This window comes from Hemibagrus wyckioides, linkage group LG03 (genome assembly GCF_019097595.1).
Source record: "Hemibagrus wyckioides isolate EC202008001 linkage group LG03, SWU_Hwy_1.0, whole genome shotgun sequence".
Lineage (NCBI taxonomy): Eukaryota > Metazoa > Chordata > Actinopteri > Siluriformes > Bagridae > Hemibagrus > Hemibagrus wyckioides.
Window position 1 is genome coordinate 18,719,810 of NC_080712.1, and position 25,238 is coordinate 18,745,047.

The window sequence follows — 25,238 nt, forward strand, 5'->3', positions numbered from 1 at the left end:
GTGACAGTAAAGTCATTCTTCCCACCCAGAGATCATGGGCTCTTTTATCTCGCAGCCACAGATGGTGGTGGCATCATTGGGATTCAAACAATGTTTCTGTTGCACCACTTGGAAAGCTGGATGCTTTTTATAACCAAATTCTGATTGATTCTCTTCCAGGATTTTGTCCTAGAGTTATTGTTTAAGTTTTTTTATCTCCATGATAACCAACTTGCCTTGTGTCAACAGTTGAGGTTGGTGGAGGTGGTTTAATAGTGTATGAAATGTATTCATGGCACACTTTGGGCCTGTTAATACCAATCAATCATCACTTGAAGGCCACAGCTTATTGTGAGTATTGTTACTGAGCATGTGCATACCTTAATGGCCACAATTTACCATCTTCTAATGGTTACTTCCAGCATAATAACACACCATGTCACAAAGCAAAAGTCGTCTCAAACTGGTTGCATGAACATGACAGTGAGTTCAATGTTTTTCCCAAGTCAGTGTATCTGAATCCAACAGAACACTTTTGGGATGTGATTGTTCCGAAAAATCTGCCGGAATTGCATGAGGCGATCATGATAATTTGGACCAGAATCCCAGAGGAATGTTTCCAACATCTTGTCGAATTCATGCCATGAAAATTTGAGTCTGTCTTCAGAGCAAATGGAGGCCCTACCCAGTATTAGTATAGTTTTCCTAATAACATTTGAGGTATATGTTTAACAGCTTCTGGCAAGATTGAGAATACTCCCTCTTAGAATGCTGAAAGTTTCTATATGTCATTTTATTTGGCAGAGAATCTATTTGCCAAGAGCACTCACTAATAAGAGCTATACCTCAGAGTTTACAAAGTGGAGGTGAAGGAGTGTCTCTATAGATGCTTACTCAACACTTACACATCACTGTCAGTTAGGCGCTTAACTCATCCACTGCAACAGGGCTACAGTAACTGTTAGGAATGCTGAGGTTCTCATTGTGAATATGATGGGTGGGAATCTGTCTGGACTTTGACAAGGCATTTGATCAGGTCTTCTTGCCTTCTCAGAAAGCCTGTTTAGGGGAGACTGCATGGCGCCCTGTTCCCTGTGTGTACATTAAAAGCAGACACAAAGCTCTCCATGTTGGGAGGAGGCTAAACAGGGAGTTTGGTGGATCTGGGTGCCCTATGCTCCTCAATGTGGCTCTGAGGAATCCTCATGTCTGAGTGGAGAGAAGCTCCCAGGGCTGTCTTGTTTAAATAACCTATGACTGAGTGAGCTCCCTTCCTACATTAGGCGCCCCGATTCACTTATCTACTACTGACTCAGCCTCATCACAAAACGTGAGCCAAAACGTCACCTAATGCCAACATGCACAGAAATACTGGGGCTCTCTGGAAAGACCTGCCATCACTTTGCTAAATAGTGTGATAATCACAAAATGGATTTGCAGTAAGGTCCTCTCATCTGGCCATACAGCATAAAGTGCTGAACTGAACAGTCAGTCATCCTATCACACTGCCACCATCATTCTCTTTTTAAATACCTAGTAAAGTACTGTCTGTGTATACAATACAATCATCAGTGTTTAACAGATGTATGTTATAGAGTGAATTATGTTAAATGTTAATGCAAATTATACCACAATGCTGCTGAATCAGAACAACATACAGTGAGGGGAAATAAGTATTATTTCTAATATATACTATATATCTTTTTTATTGTTTTTTATCAATCAAGTTGTAGATAGAGTATCCTGCCGTGATGCCCGATGACACCTGAGATAGGCACAGGCTCCCCGTGACCCGAGGATAGATTGGATAAGCAGTACAGACAATGAAATGAAATGAAAATGGTTGTAGATAGAAATGTTGCTAAAAGCTTCATGCAAATGGCACCTGGTGTGGTTATAAAGATGTCATTGTTTGGAAAGATTTCACGCAAGAAGTAGTATCATAGTGAAGGTGAAGTTCTCAACACTATTAAACAGCAATCAAGCAGAAAAGGATATAAAGCCATTACAATTACCTAAAACATCTCTGTCACAGTTGATTCTATAGTGTGCAGGTAGAACCACACCTAATCATTCCCAGACAGCATAGGCGTAAGACATAATTGCTTTAAGACTAAATGGCTAAAAGCCTGGATTCCCCATGAGTTTCATTAAAATGCAGGAAGGAATTGTTTACCAAAGTGTCTACAGGCGATCCTAAAATTTCCATATAAAATTGACTATATATGCCAGCGTAATGTTGGTTGTGCCTTTGTCAGTGGATGTTCGTAGGCGTCCATTTCTCAGTTGCATTGCAACACTTGAATTTGAATAAGTTTGGCAACAGTGTTGTTTCCTTTTAAAGTCCTTCACACCCTTGCGCCAGCTTCCGATCCAACCACGAGAGTGATTTTAATATGTTCTAAGCATGAAAAACTTTTAGTTCACACTTTAAAATTCACACCATAAATATTGCTCTGTTTGTTCATTAACACAACTGGTTTTGGTGGACAGCACAACCTGTGAAAATCTTAATTAAAAAGTCAGTGAGCAAAGCCTTCAGCTTTCTAGATACACTAACATTGACTGGCTGACTGCCAATGCTATGTGTATAAACACTATATGTCCAAAAGGTATGTGGACACCTGACCATTATACCTACATGTGCTTTTTGAACATTTCATTCCACCATTGGAATGAGGGTGGAATCCAGTGGAATCCAGAGGCTTTCCACTACATTTTGGAATGTGTCTTAAACGTTAATGCAGATTTCACCACAATGCTTTTGAATTCTGTCCGGACAACATAGAGTGAGGAGAAATAAGTATTCTGAAACGTTTTGTTTTTAGTATTTAATATATTCTAGTGCATAAATTCACCTCAAATTTACACAAATAATATCTTTTCACTGTACTTATAAATATGAACAAAAATATGTATTTAAAGGCTTAAAGATATGTTTAAAAAATTGATAGGGAATGATAGAATGTGATCAAGCACTACAAATAAATATCTTTCTTATTTATTTTTATATCAATAAATCAAGTTCTAGATAGAAATGCTGCTAAAAATTCACATGCAAATGGCACCTGGTGTCGTTATAAAAGACGTTGCCATTATTTGGAAAGATTTCATGCAAGAAGTAGTATCACAGTGAAGGTTAAGTTCTCAGAAACAACACTATTAAACAGCAATTAAATGGAAAAGGCTACAAAGCCATCAAAATTACCTTAAACATCTCTGTCACAGTTGATTCTATAGTGTGCAGGTAGAACCACACCTAATCATTCCCAGACAGCATAGGTGTAAGACGCAATTGCTTTAAGACCTGGATTCCCCTTAAATTTCATTAAAATGCAGGAATGAATTGTTTACCAAAGTGTCTATATGCTCTACCAAAAGTTTCCATATAAAATTGACTATATATGTCAGCGTAATGTTGGTTGTGCCTTTGTCAGTGGATGTTCGTAGGCGTCCATTTCTCAGTTGCATTGCAACACTTGAATTTGAATAAGTTTGGCAACAGTGTTGTTTCCTTTTAAAGTCCTTCACACCCTTGCACCAGCTTTCCGATCCAGCCATGAGAGTGATTTTAATATGTTTTAAGCTTGAAAAATTTTTTGTTCACACTTTAAATTTCAGACCATAAATATTGCTCTGTTTGTTCATTAACACAACTGGTTTTGGTGCACAATTAATTAAAGGGAGCAAAGCTTTCAGCTCTCTAGATACAGTAACATTGATTGGCTGACTGGCAATGCTATGTGTATAAACACTATATGTCTAAAAAGTATGTGGACACCTAACCATTATATCTAACCATGTGCATGTTAAACATTTCATTCCACCATTGGAATGAGGGTGGAATCCAGTGGAATTCGGAGGCTTTCCATTACATTTTCGAATGTGTCTGTGGACATTTTTGCCCATTTAGCTACGAGAAGAACTTCAAGTGAGTAAGCCTGGCCAACAGTCATGTTCCAAATCGCCTTTGGAAAGCTATGTCTCCGTTGAGCTAACATTGTGCACAAGGACATTGTCATGCTGGACAGATTTGGACTAGACCACATAGTTCTAGTGAAAAGAAATCTTGATGCTATGGCATACAAACACATTTTAGAAAACAGTCTGGAGAAGACCTTCATATGGGTGTGATGGTCAGGTGTCTACATATTTTTGGACTTTTCACAATCTTGATGACAATTTGCCAGGAGGAATTGGTCATAATTGGGAAGAATGGGGCACAATGCTTCAAAAAGCTAATTACTTCTTACTGTAAGTGTCTCAAAGCTGTATTTGCCAACAAGAGGGGTGAAAATCCTCCATTTGTAATAAACCCACACATGTGCTTCTGTCCTGTAAAGTCAGTTTTTAGGAAACCCCAATAACAATTCTTGGTCTCCCCACCATGTGATTTTGTGAAGCAGAAGTGGTGTCTGATGTTACACAAACCCTTTGTAGTACTGCTATTGACTGCTACCATTTCGGTTTATGTGCTAATATGCAGCCCAATTTTCTTTAGTCAGCAGCTTCAGTGTGCTACACACACAAGATTAAAGATGGAGTAGAAACATATGTGTTGGTGGGAGAATTAATAACCAAAAATTCTGCAACACTTTCTATAGACTGAAGGTCTTTGGGGGTAAAATTAGATTAGCTGCACAATAAATGAAGGTGGTTTAATGCCTGGAGGTGAAATGCTTTTTCTCACTGTGTTGATCTCTTGTTTGTTGAGTGGAATGTGTGTTGATGGAGGATCTGTATTTAACCCACCTGTCCGATTGCCTGTCTGGGAAAAACAGGGCTGTCTCTCTGTTGCTGGCTGCTCTCCACTGTGCCTGGTTTTCTTGGCTCAGAGTCTCTGTTTTACATGACAGAACGCTTTGCCCTTGACTTTGCTATCACCCTCTCACTCTTTGTAAGAGGGCTGGGCAGGGAAAGTATGTGGGAGTGAGATGTACTGATTCAACTTGATCTATGTAGCTTGCATTGACTTTTCTTTCTCTTTGTCTGTCTCTGCTCTTCCACATTTCCACCCCCTTTGAAACAGTATTTAACTTTCCACAGAATAACTGATTAGTCCAGTTTAATTGCGTATTAAGAAAACAATACAAAGGAATCCAGGAACTATGCACCTATGTTTTAAATATGCACCCGTCTTATTTAAATATGTCCCCTTGGTGAGCTCATGTTACATTTAGACAAGTCTAGTCTCACTTCTTAAATGTGCTGGCAAAGGCTGAAATGTGCTGTTTGAGGCAGAACATGGTGTTAACATAATATCTGCATATGAATGTTCATCCATTATTGACCATTATCAGTGTTTACACAATGTCCATTAACCAATAAGTTAATGTATTCATTTTTTTCTGACTAGTGCAATTTGTGCTTTTTGTTTTGTCTTTGGAACACGAGCATTGTAACTAATGAGTGAACCTGAGGTAAACTTTAATTATATGCCTTTCTTACTACAAATTACACAACAAAAGTAAATGACATAGCATACAGCAGGACACATGCAGTAAAGTATAAAGTATACAAAGACATTCACAATGTCTCTCTTTCTCTGTCTCTCTCTCTCTCTCTCTCTCTCTCTTGCCCTTTCTCTCGAGTCAAGATTTCAATTTTAAATAAGTTCTGTGTGTGTGTGTCTGCCTCTCTTTGACTGTAGATTTACATTTTCCCTATCTTTGTACTTAATCTCTCTCACTCTTTAACTTCACTTAGAATTCAAAGTAAATCCATCACAAAGCCATGAAAGAAACATTGTCATGGTCTGCTGCTATCAGAAGATGATGGATCTTTTTTCTTTTGTCAGTTTCACACTGCCTTGTGTTACAGCATTAACGAACCATGAGATATCTCAGTGTGAGGTACAACATAAAAATATACTGTTCTGTGTAGCTTAGGCAGATAAATGGGTATTTTCGTCTCGGAGAACTGGGTTGCACCGGGGAGAGTGAGCTTGTCAACACTGTTAGGTTGTTTGAGGAGGCTTTGGTAAATTGGGATAGAGGGCCTGCACCATGTGGGCTTAAGGAATTTCTCCCAACTGAAGCTAAAGATGATGTTCACATGCAGACTAGTTTCTATGAGGCAGAACTGCAGAGGGATGGGATACAGCTGGTACATTTGTGAGTGAAGATGATGACATACATGAATCTATGGAGGGTAAGGCTGCTTTTACATCATACATTACATTATATATTATATTGTAGATGACATATTAGCAAACAAAAATTGAACATCATCAGCATAATCTGAAGCAATACATAGATTATATTCACAACTAAATGTACATTTTGCATTGATTCCTAACACACACACACACACACACACACATATATATATATATATATGTGTGTGTGTGTGTATATATATATATATATATATGTATATATACATATACATAGTATATATTATATATATATATACACTATATTGCCAAAAGTATTCGCTCACCCATCCAAATAATCAGAATCAGGTGTTCCAATCACTTCCATGGCCATAGGTGTATAAAATCAAGCACCTAGGCATGAAGACTGTTTTTACAAACATTTGTGAAAGAATGGGTCGCTCTCAGGAGCTCAGTGAATTCCAGCGTGGAACTGTGATAGGATGCCACCTGTGCAACAAATCCAGTCGTGAAATTTCCTCGCTCCTAAATATTCCACAGTCAACTGTCAGCTGTATTATAAGAACGTGGAAGTGTTTGGGAACGACAGCAACTCAGCCACGAAGTGGTAGGCCACGTAAACTGACGGAGCGGGGTCAGCGGATGCTGAGGCGCATAGTGCGAAGAGGTCGCCAACTTTCTGCAGAGTCAATCGCTACAGACCTCCAAACTTCATGTGGCCTTCAGATTAGCTCAAGAACAGTGCGCAGAGAGCTTCATGGAATGGGTTTCCATGGCCGAGCAGCTGCATCCAAGCCATACATCACCAAGTGCAATGCAAAGCGTCGGATGCAGTGGTGTAAAGCACGCCGCCACTGGACTCTAGAGCAGTGGAGACGCGTTCTCTGGATCGAATCGTGCTTCTCCATCTGGCAATCTGATGGACGAGTCTGGGTTTGGCGGTTGCCAGGAGAACGGTACTTGTCTGACTGCATTGTGCCAAGTGTAAAGTTTGGTGGAGGGGGATTATGGTGTGGGGTTGTTTTTCAGGAGCTGGGCTTGGCCCCTTAGTTCCAGTGAAAGGAACTCTGAATGCTTCAGCATACCAAGACATTTTGGACAATTCCATGCTCCCAACTTTGTGGGAACAGTTTGGAGCTGGCCCCTTCCTCTTCCAACATGACTGTGCACCAGTGCACAAAGCAAGGTCCATAAAGACATGGATGACAGAGTCTGGTGTGGATGAACTTGACTGGCCTGCACAGAGTCCTGACCTCAACCCGATAGAACACCTTTGGGATGAATTAGAGCGGAGACTGAGAGCCAGGCTTTCTCGTCCAACATCAGTGTGTGACCTCACAAATGCGCTTCTGGAAGAATGGTCAAAAATTCCCATAAACACACTCCTAAACCTTGTGGACAGCCTTCCCAGAAGAGTTGAAGCTGTTATAGCTGCAAAGGGTGGACCGACGTCATATTGAACCCTATGGATTAGTAATGGGATGTCACTTAAGTTCATATGCGAGTCAAGGCAGGTGAGCGAATACTTTTGGCAATATAGTGTATATATATATATATATATACACACACACACACACACACACACAATATTCAACTTTTAAAGGAAACAGCAACAACAGCATATATTAGGGACAGCCCCTATGTTGTTTCTTTAAGAGTTGAATATTGTGTGTGTGTGTGTGTGTGTGTGTAAGAGAGAGAGAGTAAAAGGTTAAAAGATTCTCCACACTTAACATTACATAAAGAAACTCATGCAAGGCTTGATATGAAAAGAGCACTTCCCTTATAAATTCGGCTTTTTTGTAGTGCTGTGACTGTTAATGGTCTCCACTATTGAATGCATAATAACTGGTCTTGTAGCAGCAAGCAAACTGTAGGCATCTGGGCATGGACACAAAGGAGAATAGTTTGGTAAGGCAAGCCTCCTTTAGCATGTCTTGTTCCAGTTTTTATAAGCTTCATTCTTAGAAAAATGGTGCATATAAATGCAAGGAGAAAAACATTAGGCACTGCAGCCTTTACCTGTTTATAGAAGATAAATCAAATTGGGATGAATATGCTGTGGAGTGAATAAGGACAAATACAGCAACAATAATTCAAACTAAACTAAGATAAAATAAAGTAAAATAACCTGATTTGTGCAGATTTCACCATGTGTATGCTTCTACTTGATATTTCTTTCCACCAGACTGATGGACCCCTGCAGAGGCTAACCAGACATGTTTCAAAGAAGCTGTTTTGTGACCCACATATTTACTTTTCTATGGTTTCTACAGAACATAAAGCTGTATTCACCTGGACATTTGCTGAGGTTTTATGCGTTAGTTAGCTCAAACAATAAATTCAACCGACAACTCTTTTGAGATCTTGACTTGCATTTAGTGAGAATGATGGGACCGATTTGTACGAATGTAATAATGGGAAAATTAAGACGAATTTAAGCTCCTAGGATTTTAAAGACTTTAAATCACACAGTTCAAGGTTGACATCATATCCAGAGTGAGCGTAATCAATAATTAAATAATCAAATAATTCAAATAATTATTTATTTACTTACTTACTTGCTTCTGTACTTACTTATTATTTTTATTCTTGCTCATTGTTGTGTTTTAAATAAAGTGCACTATATAGATTGAAGGAAGGAAATTGAAATTCAGAACATCTGTCCATTGGCAGATTTTTTTTTTTGTAAAAATAACCAGTTTGACAGGTACATATCGTTCTAGGTGACAGCAGTCTTTTGATGGTCAGGTTCAAAGTTCAGAAAGAACGTTCTATTGTCACTGGGTGTCTGGTCTGCACCTGTGAAGTACAGCCAGACAAGTTGAAACCTCACAGTCTCAGTCCTACCCATTTCTTCTGAGAGGAAATGACCCAAAGATTCCCTAAAGGTACTTGACAGGAGAACAGGAGATTTAATCACTGTTTACTTTCTTAGAGACATTTGTCACAACAATACTATAAGTGTGTGTGTGTGTGTGTGTGTGAATTAGGTTTGTGCATTTTTTTTTGACAAAGGTCTGACATCTACACAAAATCATCATAAAGCAATAATAAGCCACTGTGCTCTTAGATATGAAGACAGATATCAAAATGTCTTATAACCTGTAAGATAATGCTGCAAACAGTGATAATTTAACTACAAGAAATAACTTCTAAATTTGATTTCATGAATATCATGCTATAATTTGAGTAACTATTACATCTGAGAACATTCATACTTTTGGCACAAAGTAGTAGTTTGTAGTTGGTTGAGTAGTTGCAGCTGGTGACTGTGACTGTGTAACTATACCTAATGAAACAACTGGGGCTAAGGAATGTTTTTTGCCTTCTTCGTCATATCTTTTAAAATTTAGTTACACCCATAACACCTATAACACACACCCTGTTGTGGATTGTGGCTGTAATTGGTTGAGACTCATGCAGCTAAGACGTCATTCAATGTAATGCATAATCACACACACAACAACAACCTTGAAAAACAACAACCTTTATCCCAGAGAACTTTATCTACACTCCCAAAAGACAGAACCAGTTCAAGGCCAGACAGTCTTTGTTCAGAAAATTCTTGTTGATTTTCAATTGGCTTGGCTGTAGTTCAGTCATATGTCATGCATGTTACCTGGCTAACCACAAAGCTAGTATTCCAGAAAGACCACAAGACACAGTGATTCATGCCAAGTTTGAGCTGGTAAGAAGCTCTAAGAGCTTCTAAGTGGATGACCTATCTGAGCAGTGATAGCAGACGCTGCCTAGTGTCAATGATTCTCAATGCACTCCTTGTTTTCTCTTATCTGCGGTAATTAAAACATTTAAATTCCTTACACAGAGCGCAGGGAGTGAGAGATCAGCCTGTTGGGAAGTATCTTGAGGAAATGTAACAGGTTGGAGGATATCAGCCTCCTCAGCAGGCCATCTATGGCTAGTGGAGTGGAGAAATATTCACAGCACAGTGCCAAGAAACACCATGTTCCCACACTCACAAACTGATTGCACAGCCAAAGAGGGAAATTTCTTTTCAGGAACTATTTAGGCATAGCAAATTAAAGTCCTTTTTATGTCAATATGTTTGTATTTTATGTCAATAACTATTCTAACACCCATAACATGTCATTTATTCCTCGTTCTTCTTAATAGTCCATTTTACTGAGCATGTGTTTCAGAATGCTTACGTTTCATTTAGGCAAATGTGAGGTACACACATCAGTAAGTATGCATGTCCTGGGTGGGCCAATTTGTTAAGCAGTCACTCACTGACCTTGTCTGTGACCTTCTCCAGTGCTTTAGGAAACATTAGTGAAAGAGATTGTTTCAGTGGCATCCCATACTATGGAAACATCCACAAGAAGGTAAAGAGGAGGGCTCAGATCCTCATCACCTTTTTCCATGGAATTAAATCCTGATGACACTACAAGGCTGGTGGGGATTAACTGTAAACAAAGAGGAAAAGTCCATACCATTATTAGCTAACTTTTCTAAATCTAAATTCTAAAGATTTATTTTATCTAAATCTTAAATACCACTGTATTATAATTTTAGTCATTAAAAAGACTTAATATTATATAGAACTAAACAGAAGAAGCTTAGTTCAGTTGATTTAAAAAAAAAAAAAAACGAGTAGTGGGTGATGGATTCAGTATAGCTGAGGGGAGTTCATCTCTTATGGTTTCTACTGTAAATGTTTACATTCCACCATACGGTGATGTTATCAGCTAATAGTTTCTGGAACAGTCCGAACAGCCCTGTGGGATGGATTTTTAACAGAGGTGGGGGTGTAGGCAATGTGGAGGAACTTATGTGTCTTAGAAGACAGGGTCACTGGGAAGCTGTGTTCTCTCCAAACAAAGGTATTAACTGCAGCCCAATTCCTTCCTCTCTCTTGCCCTTTGCTGAGCCTAGGTGACCACATTAATTCCTTTACCACAAAGGTGCTGGACAAAGTGCTGTGAGCTTCCTCTTTCAGTTCATATGTGCTCACCTGGAAGCTCGTTGGCTTAGTGGATCTCAGACCAAAGAATGTGTGTGTGTGTGTGTGTGTGTGTGTGAGAGAGAGAGAGAGAGAGAGAGAGAGTAGATGGATATTCATTATGTGCCAGATATTTCATTTAAAGTCATAAAGTCTGGTTTTTGTGTGGTCTTTCATTGTGTAGTGAAAATCTTTGAAGAACACTGGCACACCCTATAAATAATAAGTTTGAGGCTATGTTGTTTTTTTATATAAGAGGTTAGTCAACAATATTAACAATATGGAATCTAGCTAATTGCACCTTATGTGATATGTTTCTATCAATGACGAACAATCCCATTGTACGATGATTGTTGAGGCAGTCTACCGAAACGGAATTGACCGAGAAAGCCAAACCCCTGCATTGTATGCCTCACATTGCCTTTTTGTCACACCTCTTTTAATTCCCCGGCAAATTGCAAGGGATCATGGTCTCTCTTTTATGTCTTATAATTGCAGGGAATAAGTTTAAAGTAGGTAAAAGTGATCTAGTCAACTCTAGACGTTTTCCAATTTGTCAGTCATGGATTTGTGTCTGTGTGCGTTTGCATGTGTACATGTGCGTGTGAAGTGAGCACAGGGGTGGTGGTGGCCTAAGGCTTGCTCACATTGGTCTACACAAAACCAAAAAGCAATGCCCTTCACATTGAAATGAAGTGTTTGCATAGTTCTCTGCTATGCATTTTTGCATAAATTCAGACATGAGTATATGGTACATCATACATGTGTATGTATATGTATGCACACACACATGTTTTGTTATTAGCATATATCCACATACACACATTCATATCAATATCTCTGTATGTAATTCCTACACTGTTGGTTGAATAGCATTTTTATTTTTAATTATTTGAAAAATTTAGCCTAAAACTAGTCATGGTACAGATATAGACTTAATAGACACTACAAGGAATATTTATGAAATTATGTGTAAATATGTTATTACTGTATGTTTGTAACATGAAATAACAATAATACGATCTGTTAATGAATTTGTATGTAATAATATATCATATTATATCTTAAAGCATTTTATTAAAACATTGTTGTGAATTATTCAGTAACCAAAGTTAACTAAAGGTAAAGGTGTGTAATGAGAAAGGTAGGTCCGGACCCACTGGCAGATTCTGTCCTGAGGGATTTTAATACATACATCATTTTCAAGACATATTAAAAAAAAAAGATAGAATAAAATATATAAAATATATCTTATTTCTATAGCATGTTCATCCACCGTGGTATCTTGTCTTATCTTGTCATTGTTTCATTGCAATATAAACATATTTACGTATTCTGACACTTTTTTTGTTTAATAATTTATGTTTTAAATTATGTATTATGTATTACTTATAGTTAAAAAAAGTGGTTTATATGTTATAATTTAAAATAGTTTATGAAATGCTTTAAAATTAATACATGATCCTATTTTGGGAAAAAAAATTTTTTTCGAAAAATTGGAGTTAAAATGTTGGTAGTTGTTTAGAGTTACACGAGTGAGACACAAAAGACACAATGTTAACAAAAAAACTTTAAAATAAATAAATCAATCAATCAGAAATAACACTGCTTTGTTCCACGATGATTCGGCCATTTTGATTGACTGATTCATGATCACTTATGTATTTAGAGAATTTTAATGGAATCCTATTTTATTTTATATAGTTTTTCAGCTAAATAAATATGTTATAACCTAAATGTCAGACCTCAGGTAACCCTACTTAGCCACACATTTATGTTTGAGTGCCTTTTATTTATTTATTTATTTATTTATTTAATAAGCACGCATAAACCAAACTGTTCAATCACTCGTTTTTAAAATCTAAAAATGTATGCTCTTTTTAATATCATTAAATATATTGTTTTTTTTTCTCACAGTGTGTGAATATAATAAATATTTTGTATAATATGTAACGGCATTTGATCACAGTGTGTTTTGCTAAGTCATATATAAGGCAAAGAGTTTTCATTTAATGCTTCTAAGTGCCTTGGACTCACTTTGTAATGTAGGTGTTGGCCTTTCAACAGCACATTATTAATGTATTCTGTCCAAACTCTGCCAAACTGTGTTTTGAAACACTGACATGGTCTATTGACGGTATCTGAATCATGCAGCTTTGTGCTGTAAGTCCTCTTGAGCTCATATACCATGAATTCACATGTACTTACCATGAACAGTAAAAAAGAAATTACATCATATTAATTTTGTTGCTTGTTTTCTTTAAACCATATTCATATTCTGTATAAAACACAATTATCCTCATCAGAGTCTTATCATACATAAAAGATTGTATTGGTTATTAACCTTAACAGCTATTTATTATAACAAGTAATTTCAGGCAATTGAAAATATTTTAAAAACCTTCAGTAGAATCAGATGATTTGGCAATTTAAAACAGTATAATTTATATACTGGCTATGAGTAGCATAAAGATTAAAATAATTTCCATGCTTATAACTCGACTAGGCCTACACGATGATAGACCGGATGGCGAGGAGTCACCGCTGAATATATCTATTTGGCCTGTTTAGCATTTGAGAGACTGAGTGGTGACTGCTCTCCATTCACCAGTCTGTGATCATCTAGATAAAATATGATTATTAATATAAAAGCAATATAAATCTCTTAGTAATTAGAAATAGACTTTTGTTTCTTGTAAGTGTCTAGTTGATTGTAATTTAAAGACCATATGCGTCTCTTAAAATCTGTCATACATCTATCCAAGTATTATTATTATTATTATTATTATTATTATTATTATTATTATTATTATTATTATTATTATTATTATAGCTGTTGTTGGTGGTAGTGGTGGTGGTGTTTTACAAAGTTAATTTACATAACCATCATATTTTTTAATAAAAATTCCTTATAAAATGTTATGAGTTTCACGCAAAATTTTACACAGAGTTTAATGCAGAATTCTAAGGCATCTAACATCATATCTGTAAAACCGATACGTAGTAATTTTAGAATGAAAATGTATCACAAATCTTATATATGTCTTTATTTCTGAATATCCATCAAACCCATTTGGAGATATATTATTAGTCTGAACGAGTTTCGAAATTAGATGTCTAATCAAAAAATCAGTGGAGATTAGCCATGCGAATCAAAACTGTAATGAATTGATACTGTTTCAACATATCTTGTTTATTAATATTTTATTTCGGATTATTTTTTGTAATGTTGTGCTGTTGTCAGCATACCTTGTTTTAATTTTGTTTCATTTCCCATTTTCTGAACAACCCTAACATGTTTTGACATCTTTGACACATGCCTAATTACTCTACATATGGGCCTATATAAATAGACAGAAGAAAAAAATAAAATATGTATGTGAGATTTCTTTAGTTAAAGTAATATTTCACTGACTACATTATTTATCGTTGCGCATTTAAAGCTGCATTCAAAAATGATCTCTTGTCTATGGTGCATGATATATTCAAATGAGCCTCCATTTTATTATTGCTGTCTAAGCAAATGAGTGGCCTTCTCGCGCTTGTGTATGCAGTAGTTACTGTAATGACATTATTTATTCAGCTTATATATTACCATCACGAGTTAACTCTACATTGTGTGTTTCTTCACGATTTAAATATCTTTCTTGATTTGTTTTAGCACGACTTAGAGACGTCAACTAATTAGGCTTAGTATTTGCCTAAAGCGCAACAGCATAGCAGGACTAAAATTGTCCTCTGTTTTTACTACTTTTACTTTTACTTCTCATTAATACTACTCATAACTTCTCTTTAACAAACACTTACAAGAGTAACCCATTGCGTTGTCTGTCTTATATTCTATAAACCATATACAGTGACATTTGACATAGACTTTCAGTGTGATATAAGTTTATTTATTAGTTTACTATGTCAAACTTGGACTTTTAACCAACTTGGATCGAAGGCCCAGTTAATTCAGTCTCGAGGTACAGTCTGCAGAGTAAACGTTTTATATGATTATTAGTGTACATTAATTAACAAGGATGACAAATCACAAAAGGCATACAAAATTCGATTTTTATCCATGTTTTAGCTGTCACAAACTAAGAAAATAGGCGCTTAATTGCATCTCAAATACATAATAATTTGCTTTTCATTTCTCAGAACAAAAATCAAAAACTGTACGTTCATCTTTGGAGTCTCATCAACCATTTAGCTTACAAAATGAACGGTGTATGCGCTCTTCCGTGTCCTAAAGACATTTAGAATAAAAAAAAACCCGTCTGGTTTTTTGTGAGTGTGAAGCAGAGGAAGGTGTCAGTACAAGTTTCCACTGAGCGCGCTGTTTGAGATCCAGGGCTGAACACAGTACATGTAAGGGCAGCACTGGTATGACTGGTACAGGCGCAGATAGTGAGACGGGGGAAAGTCATCCGCTCCGTACTGCCTCTGGTCGTCCTTCACTAGCACTCTCACCGCCACCCGCTTGGCCAGCGTGGACGCCGAGGTAGCTGCGAGCTCGGCCGCCATCTGTCGCCGTTTCGTTTTATATCTGCGGTTCTGGAACCAGATCTTCACCTGAGTCTCGGTGAGTTTGAGCGCTCCCGCTAAGTGCGCGCGCTCCGGGCCGGACAGATAGCGCTGTAGGTTAAAACGGCGTTCCAGCTCACACACCTGCGCGTGCGAGAAAGCGGCGCGGCACCGCTTCTTACTGGCTTTCGGGTGATGATCGGTAAAAGCACAGCTCTCCCTCTTCTCTCTCTCCAAATCTGGAACTTGCACATCAAGATCTGTGTAAGAACGGATAAAGTGATTAAGTGCGCTAAATCTGAAGACTTTTAATGGAAAAGGCTTAAGGCTTTTTGTAGCGCATCTCTCAGCACACTTATCTCTTATATGTCAGTCTAGAAGCCAATGTTAAACAAATGACTAAACTGGATAGATTAGTGGAGTTTGCAGGCTACGGCGTATGTTCTGATAAAGCTCAGCAACAAATTGTGAGACATTTCTTTTTCTCTCTCTCTAAACACTTTGTACACTTACTTTGTCTGTTTTCTGTATGCATTGTCTCCTCTCCTGTAGACTCTTCTCCACAGGACTGTCTGTCCGATGATGTGTCAAGGTCGAGCGCACACGGAGCGACCCTGCTGTGTCCGTACAAGATGCTTCCCTTTCTGCCTCCATCCTCATTCCCACCCCGACACTGAGTGGATCCGGGACAGCTTATTCCTTCTACCCTGCCGAGAAGTTCTGCCTTTAGAAGTTCGTCGCTGTATTCCCGGGAGTGTCGATTATTTTTCTGAGAATCAAGTCCTCGATTCAAAATATTATGTATTGAGAACGAAGAGTTGTCGCTCGCCATTTACATAACCATTTATATAACCTTCGGGTCAGAAATACGTAGTTCCGCAAAAAATGCTCCAAAATTGTAGACGTTGCGTGGGCTAGATGTCCCAGTTGTTTTTTGTTTTTTTTTTTGGTTTTTGTTTGTTTGTTTTGGGGGGGAAAATGACGCAAACCCTGGCTTTCACTGGAAAGATTGGCGCTGTCCTCCACTTTTACTTTGCTTTAATTGTGGTGAAACTCCTTCTGGCCCAATCAACATGCAATGTGTCAGAATAAGTCATGCCTGCATCAACACTTTCTCCACTTCTATAGAAACAGTGCGCCAATGCGCTGGCTGTGCCGCGTAACTCCGCCCACTCAGCCTCTTCCGTCAAGAGCTTCCACAAGTAGGTCTACTTAATTAAAGATCAATGAAGATCAGTCCATTTAACCTGACTTCATTTTGAGACTGAACAATTTTGAGACTTGTTGGTAAACTGCAAACTCACTGGAGCATGGAGAGGCTTTCAGGAACGCACCATTCATTTTATGTGTTATCGAAGGTACCCATTTTGAACTTCAGCAGCTTTTTTTTTCACTTTACGTTGTCTAGAAAGAAAGAAAGAAAGAAAGAAAGAAAGAAATGGCAAACATGTAAGGCTAAATGCCATTTTGAACGTTACATGAGACTGTGAGGTTTTTCTTCCATACTTATGTTGGGAGTATAAATAAATATTCTAACTCAGTGTTAAAAAAAATGTCATATCTGTGTATGGTGTAATGAGAAAATTCCAATAATCTTGACTGGATGTTGCCCTTAGTAATTGCGTTTAAATCCAAACTAAAAAGCAAAAATAACTATTACACAATTTTGGCTTTATTTGACGATGTTGGTAGAAGCGCACAGAAATACAGAACCATCATGAAATAGAAACAGAAAAGTACATTTGTGATACAGTATCATGCTATTGTATAATGTACGTTATAATGTAGGGTATATAGTTTGATACAGCAGTTTTTAATGTTATACAGGCCTATATATGATATACATACGGAGCTCACCAATTGTAGTGGCATCAGCGTCTCCTGCTGTCCGCAGTCAGCACCTTTCCTCATCCCTTCTAGCCATTCTCCTGATCTCGCTTTATTATCTGGCCAATTTTTACTGTTCAGAAGCACAAACTAGCTAGCTATGACGCATGTCATAAATAAATAAATAAATAAATAAATAAATAAATAATGTATTTATTTCTTGCATGAATACATTTTTATAAAGAATCTCTTCAAAACAGATTTTAAAACAATTAATATTAGGATAGTGAGGTATACATGAGCAGGAAAGGGTATTCTGTTGGTCAAAGTCACACTGTCACCTGCTCCTTATTGGCGATAAGAATTTCGGTTCTGTTCAGTGAGTCACATCATTTGATTCAGCTTACCAATAAGAACAGAGGCTTTTGGCTCCCATACGGCTCATCTTAAATTATTTTGATATTTTGCCAAGTTATTGCTCTGCTTTGGTTACTATATATATATATATATATATATATATATATATATATATATATATATATATATTTATATTTTTTTTTTTTTTTTTTTTCAACAATAAATTATATTATGTCGCACTGTATTTTACAGAATCTTTTTAAGTTAACTGCAAAATCAGTAATGCTCTTCAAACGTGCCCCTGACAAATGCAGCAAACATTTCTGCATTAATGTTTTAATGTTTTCCTTCTGTGTCTGGTCTTCATTAAAAAGATCAATTTCCATTTATCATGGAAAACCCTATATAGACTAGACAGCCCTCGCTAACACTATATCAGTCTCACCATTCCCTTTGACTGATTAAATTACACGACACTTCCTACCTCTTTCAAACAAAGTTATTCAGAGCATAAGGAATATTGTTTAACTTAGGTTATATAGTCAATTTGAAGCTGAATGTGGCTGGAATTAGCTCAGGTAGAAAGGGGCCAACCGTGTGACTTAATGTTTGACCCCAAGTGATATAGAATAAAGGATGGCTTGCGATTAGAGATTGGAGATTCTCTCGGCTACGTGTAATATTAAAACACAGGCAGATATGATATGTGAATTCTGGCTATGTCTATCTCTGCACTCAGTACAACCCTTTATATGTGTTATTTGTAATCGCATAACTAAAAGCGCACAAGGAATAATCAGGCAAATATGCAGCTTAGACTAGCTATTTGCGCACAACTATAGCCACTTTATTTTCATATTATACTAGTAATCTCTTCTCTCAGTCTTTCGAGCTGTAGGTGCACTACTCTGTGATTCTTTGTCTCAGATCCTTATTGTGACTGTTCTCTGATGGACCCTGATGCTCAACTTTGCTCTCAACTTCTTCCACATCTTGAGCTTTATGAACTTGATTCATCTTTTGTGGTTTTGGATATTTTAATGCTGAGGCCCTGAAGATTTACGCTTCCCCAAATCAGTTTACGACTAAAGACTTTGCTTTTTCACTGTGAAATATATCTGAACATCACAGTCTTGCTTGCTGTCTTAAACTAATTGCTTTATCCAGAACCTATCAAGCCAACAGTTGGAGCGAGGAAGCAAAACACCCTGGCAATGCCACTGCAGTTCATTATGGACAAATACATTCATATACATGGCACACCTACCAGCATGTATTGCATTTTACAGTATGTGGAGGTAGGATGTAACAGGAGAACCAGGTGGACATGAGAGGAACATGCACAAGAACTCAGTAGGTTTTAAACCCGAGCTCAATATTGTATTGGGATCGAGGGAGTTGTGAACCAGTAGTGTTACCCACTGCACCATTGTACTGCCACCACCATAGGCACGTACCTTCTGTAAATCATGGCTTGCTTATCCCAAGGCTCCTTTGCTGTACATTTTGTACCTTTTTACTACGTTTAAGATTGCTCTGTTTAAGAATGCTCTGTCAAATCCCACTGAGTCTGTTCCTCTAAATCTTTAATCCGCAAGTCTTTCCAGGATAAAAAAAAGGTTATATTACAATCAATGTATTAAGTAATAGCAAACTTATTAAGTAATTAAGTCTTTAGTTAATTTAAAATGAAACATTTTATTAACTTATTTTCATAAATATGTTTGGAAAAATAAGGTTCGCTAAAATTGTACCTCTCTGTGAGCGTGGACCTGTAGGAAATAAGAATATAGCGCCACCTCGTGGTTAGAATTAGCCATTAGAGATAGAGAGATAGAATTAGCCATTAGAGGGCGCACACTTTCAAATTTTTTTACCAACTAGCTCAGAAACTGGACATACTGTATAGCTAATATCTCTGATCCTTGAAGTCAGTTGTCTGCTATACAATGAACCAACATGAGGGATCTTTAACTTCTAGCGCTACTGAGAAACAAACAAACAAACAAACAAACAAACAAACAAACAAACAAACAAACAAACAAACAAAACGATAACAACAGCATTCTGGATTTTTGTATAGTCCTGATACTAAAAAAAGTTGTGAATTTCTAAATAAAATAATTTTATAAATATTACTGGTAAACGAGAAGCTAGACTATATACTGCTAACATAAAAATAAAATAAAATAAAATAAAATAAAATAAAATAAAATAAAATAAAATAAAATAAAATAAAATAACAGACAGCTGCTGCTTTTGGTTTCTTCCAAAAATTCCCATGCAAATTATTATGATGTAGTATTTTCGGTTGTTTTAGAAACTACTATTTAAAAAACAACAACAACAATAACAACAAAAACATTATACGATTAAATTTCGTGCATTGTGTAAGCTGTACTATATTATGCCGAAGACTATGACTGGGTGTGTGGGTTATGCTTTCTCGCCTAATATAACAATAAAAACCTATGTAAAACCCTTTAGTCTCGGGTCATCAGGTCTGATGGAAATGAAATGCTCGTTGATTAATTTGCTTTAGTGATAGAATGGCTTAAATGATTTTCTTTTATTTCCCTGTCTTCTGTATAACTGAGTTGACCAAACTCAAAATTTAACCGTAATTAAACATATATATATATATATATATATATATATATATTGTTTTAGAGTGCATGATCACAAACACACATACACACACACACACAAAGAGAGAACTGAACAAATATGCAAACATACATACACTTTATTTTAACTATTTAAAACGTTGACAATTTTACAATTTATTTCATAGCCTATTTATTATTATTATTATTATTATTATTATTATTATTATTGTATTTGCTTATTTTTTAATTAAAACAGTTTTCTATGCATTTCTAGTTAAAATGTTGCATTTAAAAAAAACTTTTTTCCTGCACCCGCATTTTATTTTCTTACCGTCGTGCACCTTCTTCAAATTTCACGTTCATTTGCTTTTTGGTGGTCCACCAAACCATAACCAGAACATAGATTTGACTTAATTTATTTTATTTATATCGATTAACCGCATTGTCCTGGATGCGAGTGTCCATGGTAGGCAGTGTCGGAACACAATCGCAGAGCATCACAAAACTTGGAGGAATCCCACTCGTACACTGAGGTCCTTGACTATGTAATATACTCCTATAAGATAATTTGGTGTGATTTTTCAACATGTGGAAACATCAAGTCAGCCGCATTAGATATCTATATCTTAGTTTAAACACTGTGACTTGAAGGAGATGTTTGTCTCCTGTTTGCATTCACGGCAGAATTCACTACTAAATAAACACTGATCTGTGCCTTTTAAATAGAGTAAACCCTTATCACTACATTAGGGGTGACAATCTGCTGCTGGTGTTTCCTCACTGAAAAAAAGAAGGCCTAGAAGTGTGGGCCATCAGGTGCATAAACTCACAGCGACTTTTAACATGTGTCTAAAATGCACGATGAAATAAATCTGTTACTCTACTATGTCCATCCATTAACTTTAGTTTTATCCTGCTATTTTCCACAAAACCATAAAAATGTCTAAAAATATCTAACTTGGACAGATTCGTAATTTTAGTTTATTATTAGAATTATTAATGGAACATATGTAATGAGAGCCTTCCAGTTTTAGTATGGCTTAGACCTAGTGTGGTCAAATGTTATCTGGCACTAAATTACTATGCTGCAGAGAAAGTCAGTGTTTAGGGAAACTCCACGCAGCCTAAGCCTGATGGAAGGGCTCCTATCTAGTCATAGATACAAATCATGAAGAGACTGTGTGTGAACGCGCCCTGGCGTCCCGAGGCATCGCCGCTCTGTCGCCAGCGCTATTTACACTCAAGAGCCTAGGCCACTTATCCTGACACCAGGTATGTCCTACCGGTAGTGCACTAGTCAGAAGAAGTGGTCATCCTTGCTTTCGGCGCAGACAAGGTCTTTTCGACGCTTTGTTTACATTTCTATTAATCTCCATTAAAAGCTTCACGGCAATGGCTAACCTCTGCAAGATAAACGCGGCGCGGCTGTAATGGGCTAACAAGCAAGTAGCACTTTGTCTGCAGGAGTTCGTTTTAACTAAGCTGGATGTTTATCGTTATCGTTAAAAAAACTGTCAGGAGTGCAAATGCAATAAATGAAAATACTATCTATCTATCTATCTATCTATCTATCTATCTATCTATCTATCTATCTATCTATCTATCTATCTATCTATCATCTCCACAATATTTTGATTGTAATAATATTCTTTTACAATTATTTCAAAGATAATGACTTGTATATGAACAATGATAATACTGTGTCACTTTTACATCTGTAAATGAACTGACTGCACATTAGGTCACATTCATTGCAAAGCTACAGTTGAGTTCAGCTGAATTACCAAAACGCTGATATTAATGTCCACTCTTTATGTCTGTTTAAGTTCCATGTCGAGCTTCTGCTTTTCGTCAACAGGCCTCGTGTGCGCCTGGCCTCTCTCAACATAAATAGCCCATACAACAACTGTCTTCATGCTCGATCGGTGAAAACGCAAATGAATCAGTGGGAAGCTCTTGGAAGCTTGGAAACAAAGTGCACCTCATTTAATAACAAATCGGGGCGAATATACTGACTGGCTTTATTTAATTAATTCTCTCATGCAGCGGCGGAGCAGGAAACGTTGTGTTTCTTTTATTCTTTCTTTCTTTCTTTCTTTCCTTTAAAATGACTGAAAATCTTAGGCAGGCCTATAGCAAACATTATACATTGACCCCAGCTAGGAGCTTGGTATTCCTTCATTCATTCCATATTCTGTTTTCAAACATATTTTCACAAATATCTATGTTCGAATGCGCATCAAACGATGCTGTATACTGCTGGATTTAATATTTATTTTGACTAACGCAATAACAATGGAGCCCAAACGAACTGAGCTGCATACAATATTATTCTCAGTTTGAAACAGAATAATTACTAATTATATCAAATTGGAATATTTTGTCTTTCATTTGAGAGCCTATAGCTGAACATTGTAAAATCCGAGGCATTGCATCTTTGTCCACTTAAGCTTGATTTAATAAAGTAGATTCTGTAAATCCAATGGTTTTTGTTGTTTTGTTTTTTTTGTTTGATTGTTTTGTAGTGATTGATAAAGAAGTTAGTTTTGATGTGCATGCGTCCCCCAGCGTCCAAACTTTTATTTAACATTTGGTCCTACGCAAGGTTTAGAAATATTGCAATACCATGAGATGTCAACCCCCCCAAAAAACTAATACTTCATGTTAATCAAAATGATTTCAGCATAAAAAACAACAACTTAATTTACATGCAATCAACAGGTTTGGCGTCATTACATATTTTAGACTACATTCTCAAATGTAAAGTGTCCCGGCTGATCTGTAGCGTGGTGCTATAGTCACAATACAATATATATCATAGATTGCTATTGGCGTGAAGCTTCTTATTCAAGCCTGTACAGAAGGCATGTGGTTGTTGTGGCACTACCACGCCCGGATGCCCTGCAGAGGTCCTTGGCACGATGAAACGGAAGTCCCTTGTGATGGCTGTGGCTGGGAGTGTGCTCCGAGATTATTCAAACTCATGGACATTAACGGGTTGGCGCCTGTGTTTGCTGGGAGTGTTGGCAAACTAGGATATGAGCAATTGTAGGCGTTTGTATATGCGGCATTATTATAGCTTGAGTAACCATTGTACCCGTACGGGTTGGACCCCACGGCGTAGGTAGCGTTATAATTCTGTGATCCAGAAAGACAAGGTTTGCCGTCCCGGACTAAAACCGGTACCGCCACGCGTCTCGGCGGCGGAGGATGGTGATGATGATGACCGGCCATCTCCAGGCTTTTGTCTTGACGCTGGCGCTTGCATTTGTATCTTCGATTCTGAAACCAGATTTTGACCTGGGTGGACGTGAGTTTCAGAGTGTTCGCCAAATGTTCTCGCTCGGGAGCGGAGAGATAGCGCTGCTGCTTGAAGCGCCGCTCCAGCTCGAAAACCTGCGCCTGGGAGAAAAGAACCCGCGGCTTCCGCCTGGCTCTCTGTCTCTGAGATCTGTCTGGGTCTGAGGGCAGCTCACAGTCTGGGGACCTCACTGCAGCACCACAACTCTCTGCAACACACACACACACACACAGAGGCAAAAATAATAATAATAATAATAATAATAATAATAGAACTATTACTACTACTACTACTATTATTATTATTATTATTATTATTATTATTATTATTATTAATAATAATAATAATAATTATTATTATTATTATTATTATTATTATTATTATTATTATAAGAAAATCTATCACATTTTCATCTACAAAATAAATAATAAGTAACTTAAAAAGACAACAGAAAAGACGATCATTTTTACTTCTAAATGTTAAAGTTCAGAATCAAAAACTATAAGGAAAAATGCAGCCAATGTACCGAAATGTGTTTGAGAACAAAATTAGACTACAGACATTTTTAAAAAATCAACTTCCTCAGTTATCATTAAGAGATTCAATCCCACTTGATTTAGGTCTCTAGATTTGTACCCTTGATTAGGTGTTGGTACAGCAGGATATGTTCTTTTTTATTATTTATTTTTTATATATATTTTTTTAAATCAACATTTTATTGTGCAAAACACTCACTGGTTTCCTGCTCTTCGAGGTCGTCCTCTAACTTTGCGTCTACGACGTGTCCCAGAGCGGGATGGCCAAACATGGGCGGAGAAAGGCTGCTTTCCACCAGGTTGTCCTGTACGGAGAGGGCGCTGAGGAAAGCCATCCTGTCCTCGCTGTCCGAGAATCCGGGGCTCTCTGCGCCTCCAAGCAGGCAAGATGGTGGAGTGTGGAAACGCTGCTGCTGCTGCTGCTGCTGTAAATCCGGTAAGGGCACTTGCAGTTGGTGGTGAGACTGCTGCTCCAGCTTTAGTATGTCCTTGACAGAAAACGGGGTTGACGTTACTGGGCTGGGAAGCATCATCGGGATCTGTTCAGCGACATCTAGAAAATGATCTCTGCTGAACTGGCGTCCTGAAGCACTGACTCTTACTAAAAATATTTACTTTAGATAAGCAAAGTTATCATGGAAACATACCCGGTATGTGAACTATTCTTCCATTTTCGGGGAATAGCGACAGAGGCGCGCGCAGAGGGACGAGCAGGGCAAGTCCCTTAGAGAAAGCATTGAGCTTCGAGACGCTGCTGTGTGTTTTGCAGCAGTTTCTTGAAGTTGTGGCATTGCTTCGTGCTGGTGATGTCATGCTCCCGGGGCGGGATGAAGGCTGAACGAGTGACGAGCAACTTGCCCTCAGTACCAAACCAACTAGCTCACTGTTTCTTACTCTGTCTGAGTAAAAGGGGTTCCTATTTGACCGCATATGTTAGGGCAATGTAAGGTGCAGCGTGGGCTGTGATATTTTTTGATTTTTAAGTAGCCTACATTCATGGCTCCACAAAGATGAACAACGGTAGGAGCATAAAGTT

General features: G+C 37.5%; 2 protein-coding genes across 4 annotated transcripts; both read right to left on the reverse strand.

The window, feature by feature from the left end:
• Nucleotides 1-14,934: 14,934 nt before the first annotated feature.
• Nucleotides 14,935-16,848, reverse strand: nkx3.3 (NK3 homeobox 3). Of its 2 annotated transcripts, none has more exons than XM_058386580.1 (2): nucleotides 16,086-16,848; nucleotides 14,935-15,817 (listed from the first exon to the last, which is right to left on the reverse strand). In XM_058386580.1, exons 1-2 carry the CDS (start codon nucleotides 16,402-16,404, stop codon nucleotides 15,360-15,362), a joined length of 777 nt encoding a protein of 258 aa, XP_058242563.1. In that variant the 5' UTR covers nucleotides 16,405-16,848; the 3' UTR covers nucleotides 14,935-15,359. The 2 variants fall into 2 exon arrangements, with proteins under 2 accessions (XP_058242563.1, XP_058242562.1); XM_058386579.1 differs by having other exon boundaries at nucleotides 14,935-15,832; nucleotides 16,086-16,797.
• A 3,727-nt stretch (nucleotides 16,849-20,575) lies between these two features.
• Nucleotides 20,576-24,995, reverse strand: nkx2.3 (NK2 homeobox 3). Of its 2 annotated transcripts, none has more exons than XM_058386577.1 (2): nucleotides 24,402-24,995; nucleotides 20,576-23,955 (listed from the first exon to the last, which is right to left on the reverse strand). In XM_058386577.1, exons 1-2 carry the CDS (start codon nucleotides 24,733-24,735, stop codon nucleotides 23,249-23,251), a joined length of 1,041 nt encoding a protein of 346 aa, XP_058242560.1. In that variant the 5' UTR covers nucleotides 24,736-24,995; the 3' UTR covers nucleotides 20,576-23,248. The 2 variants fall into 2 exon arrangements, with proteins under 2 accessions (XP_058242560.1, XP_058242561.1); XM_058386578.1 differs by having other exon boundaries at nucleotides 20,577-23,874; nucleotides 24,402-24,993.
• Nucleotides 24,996-25,238: the final 243 nt, after the last annotated feature.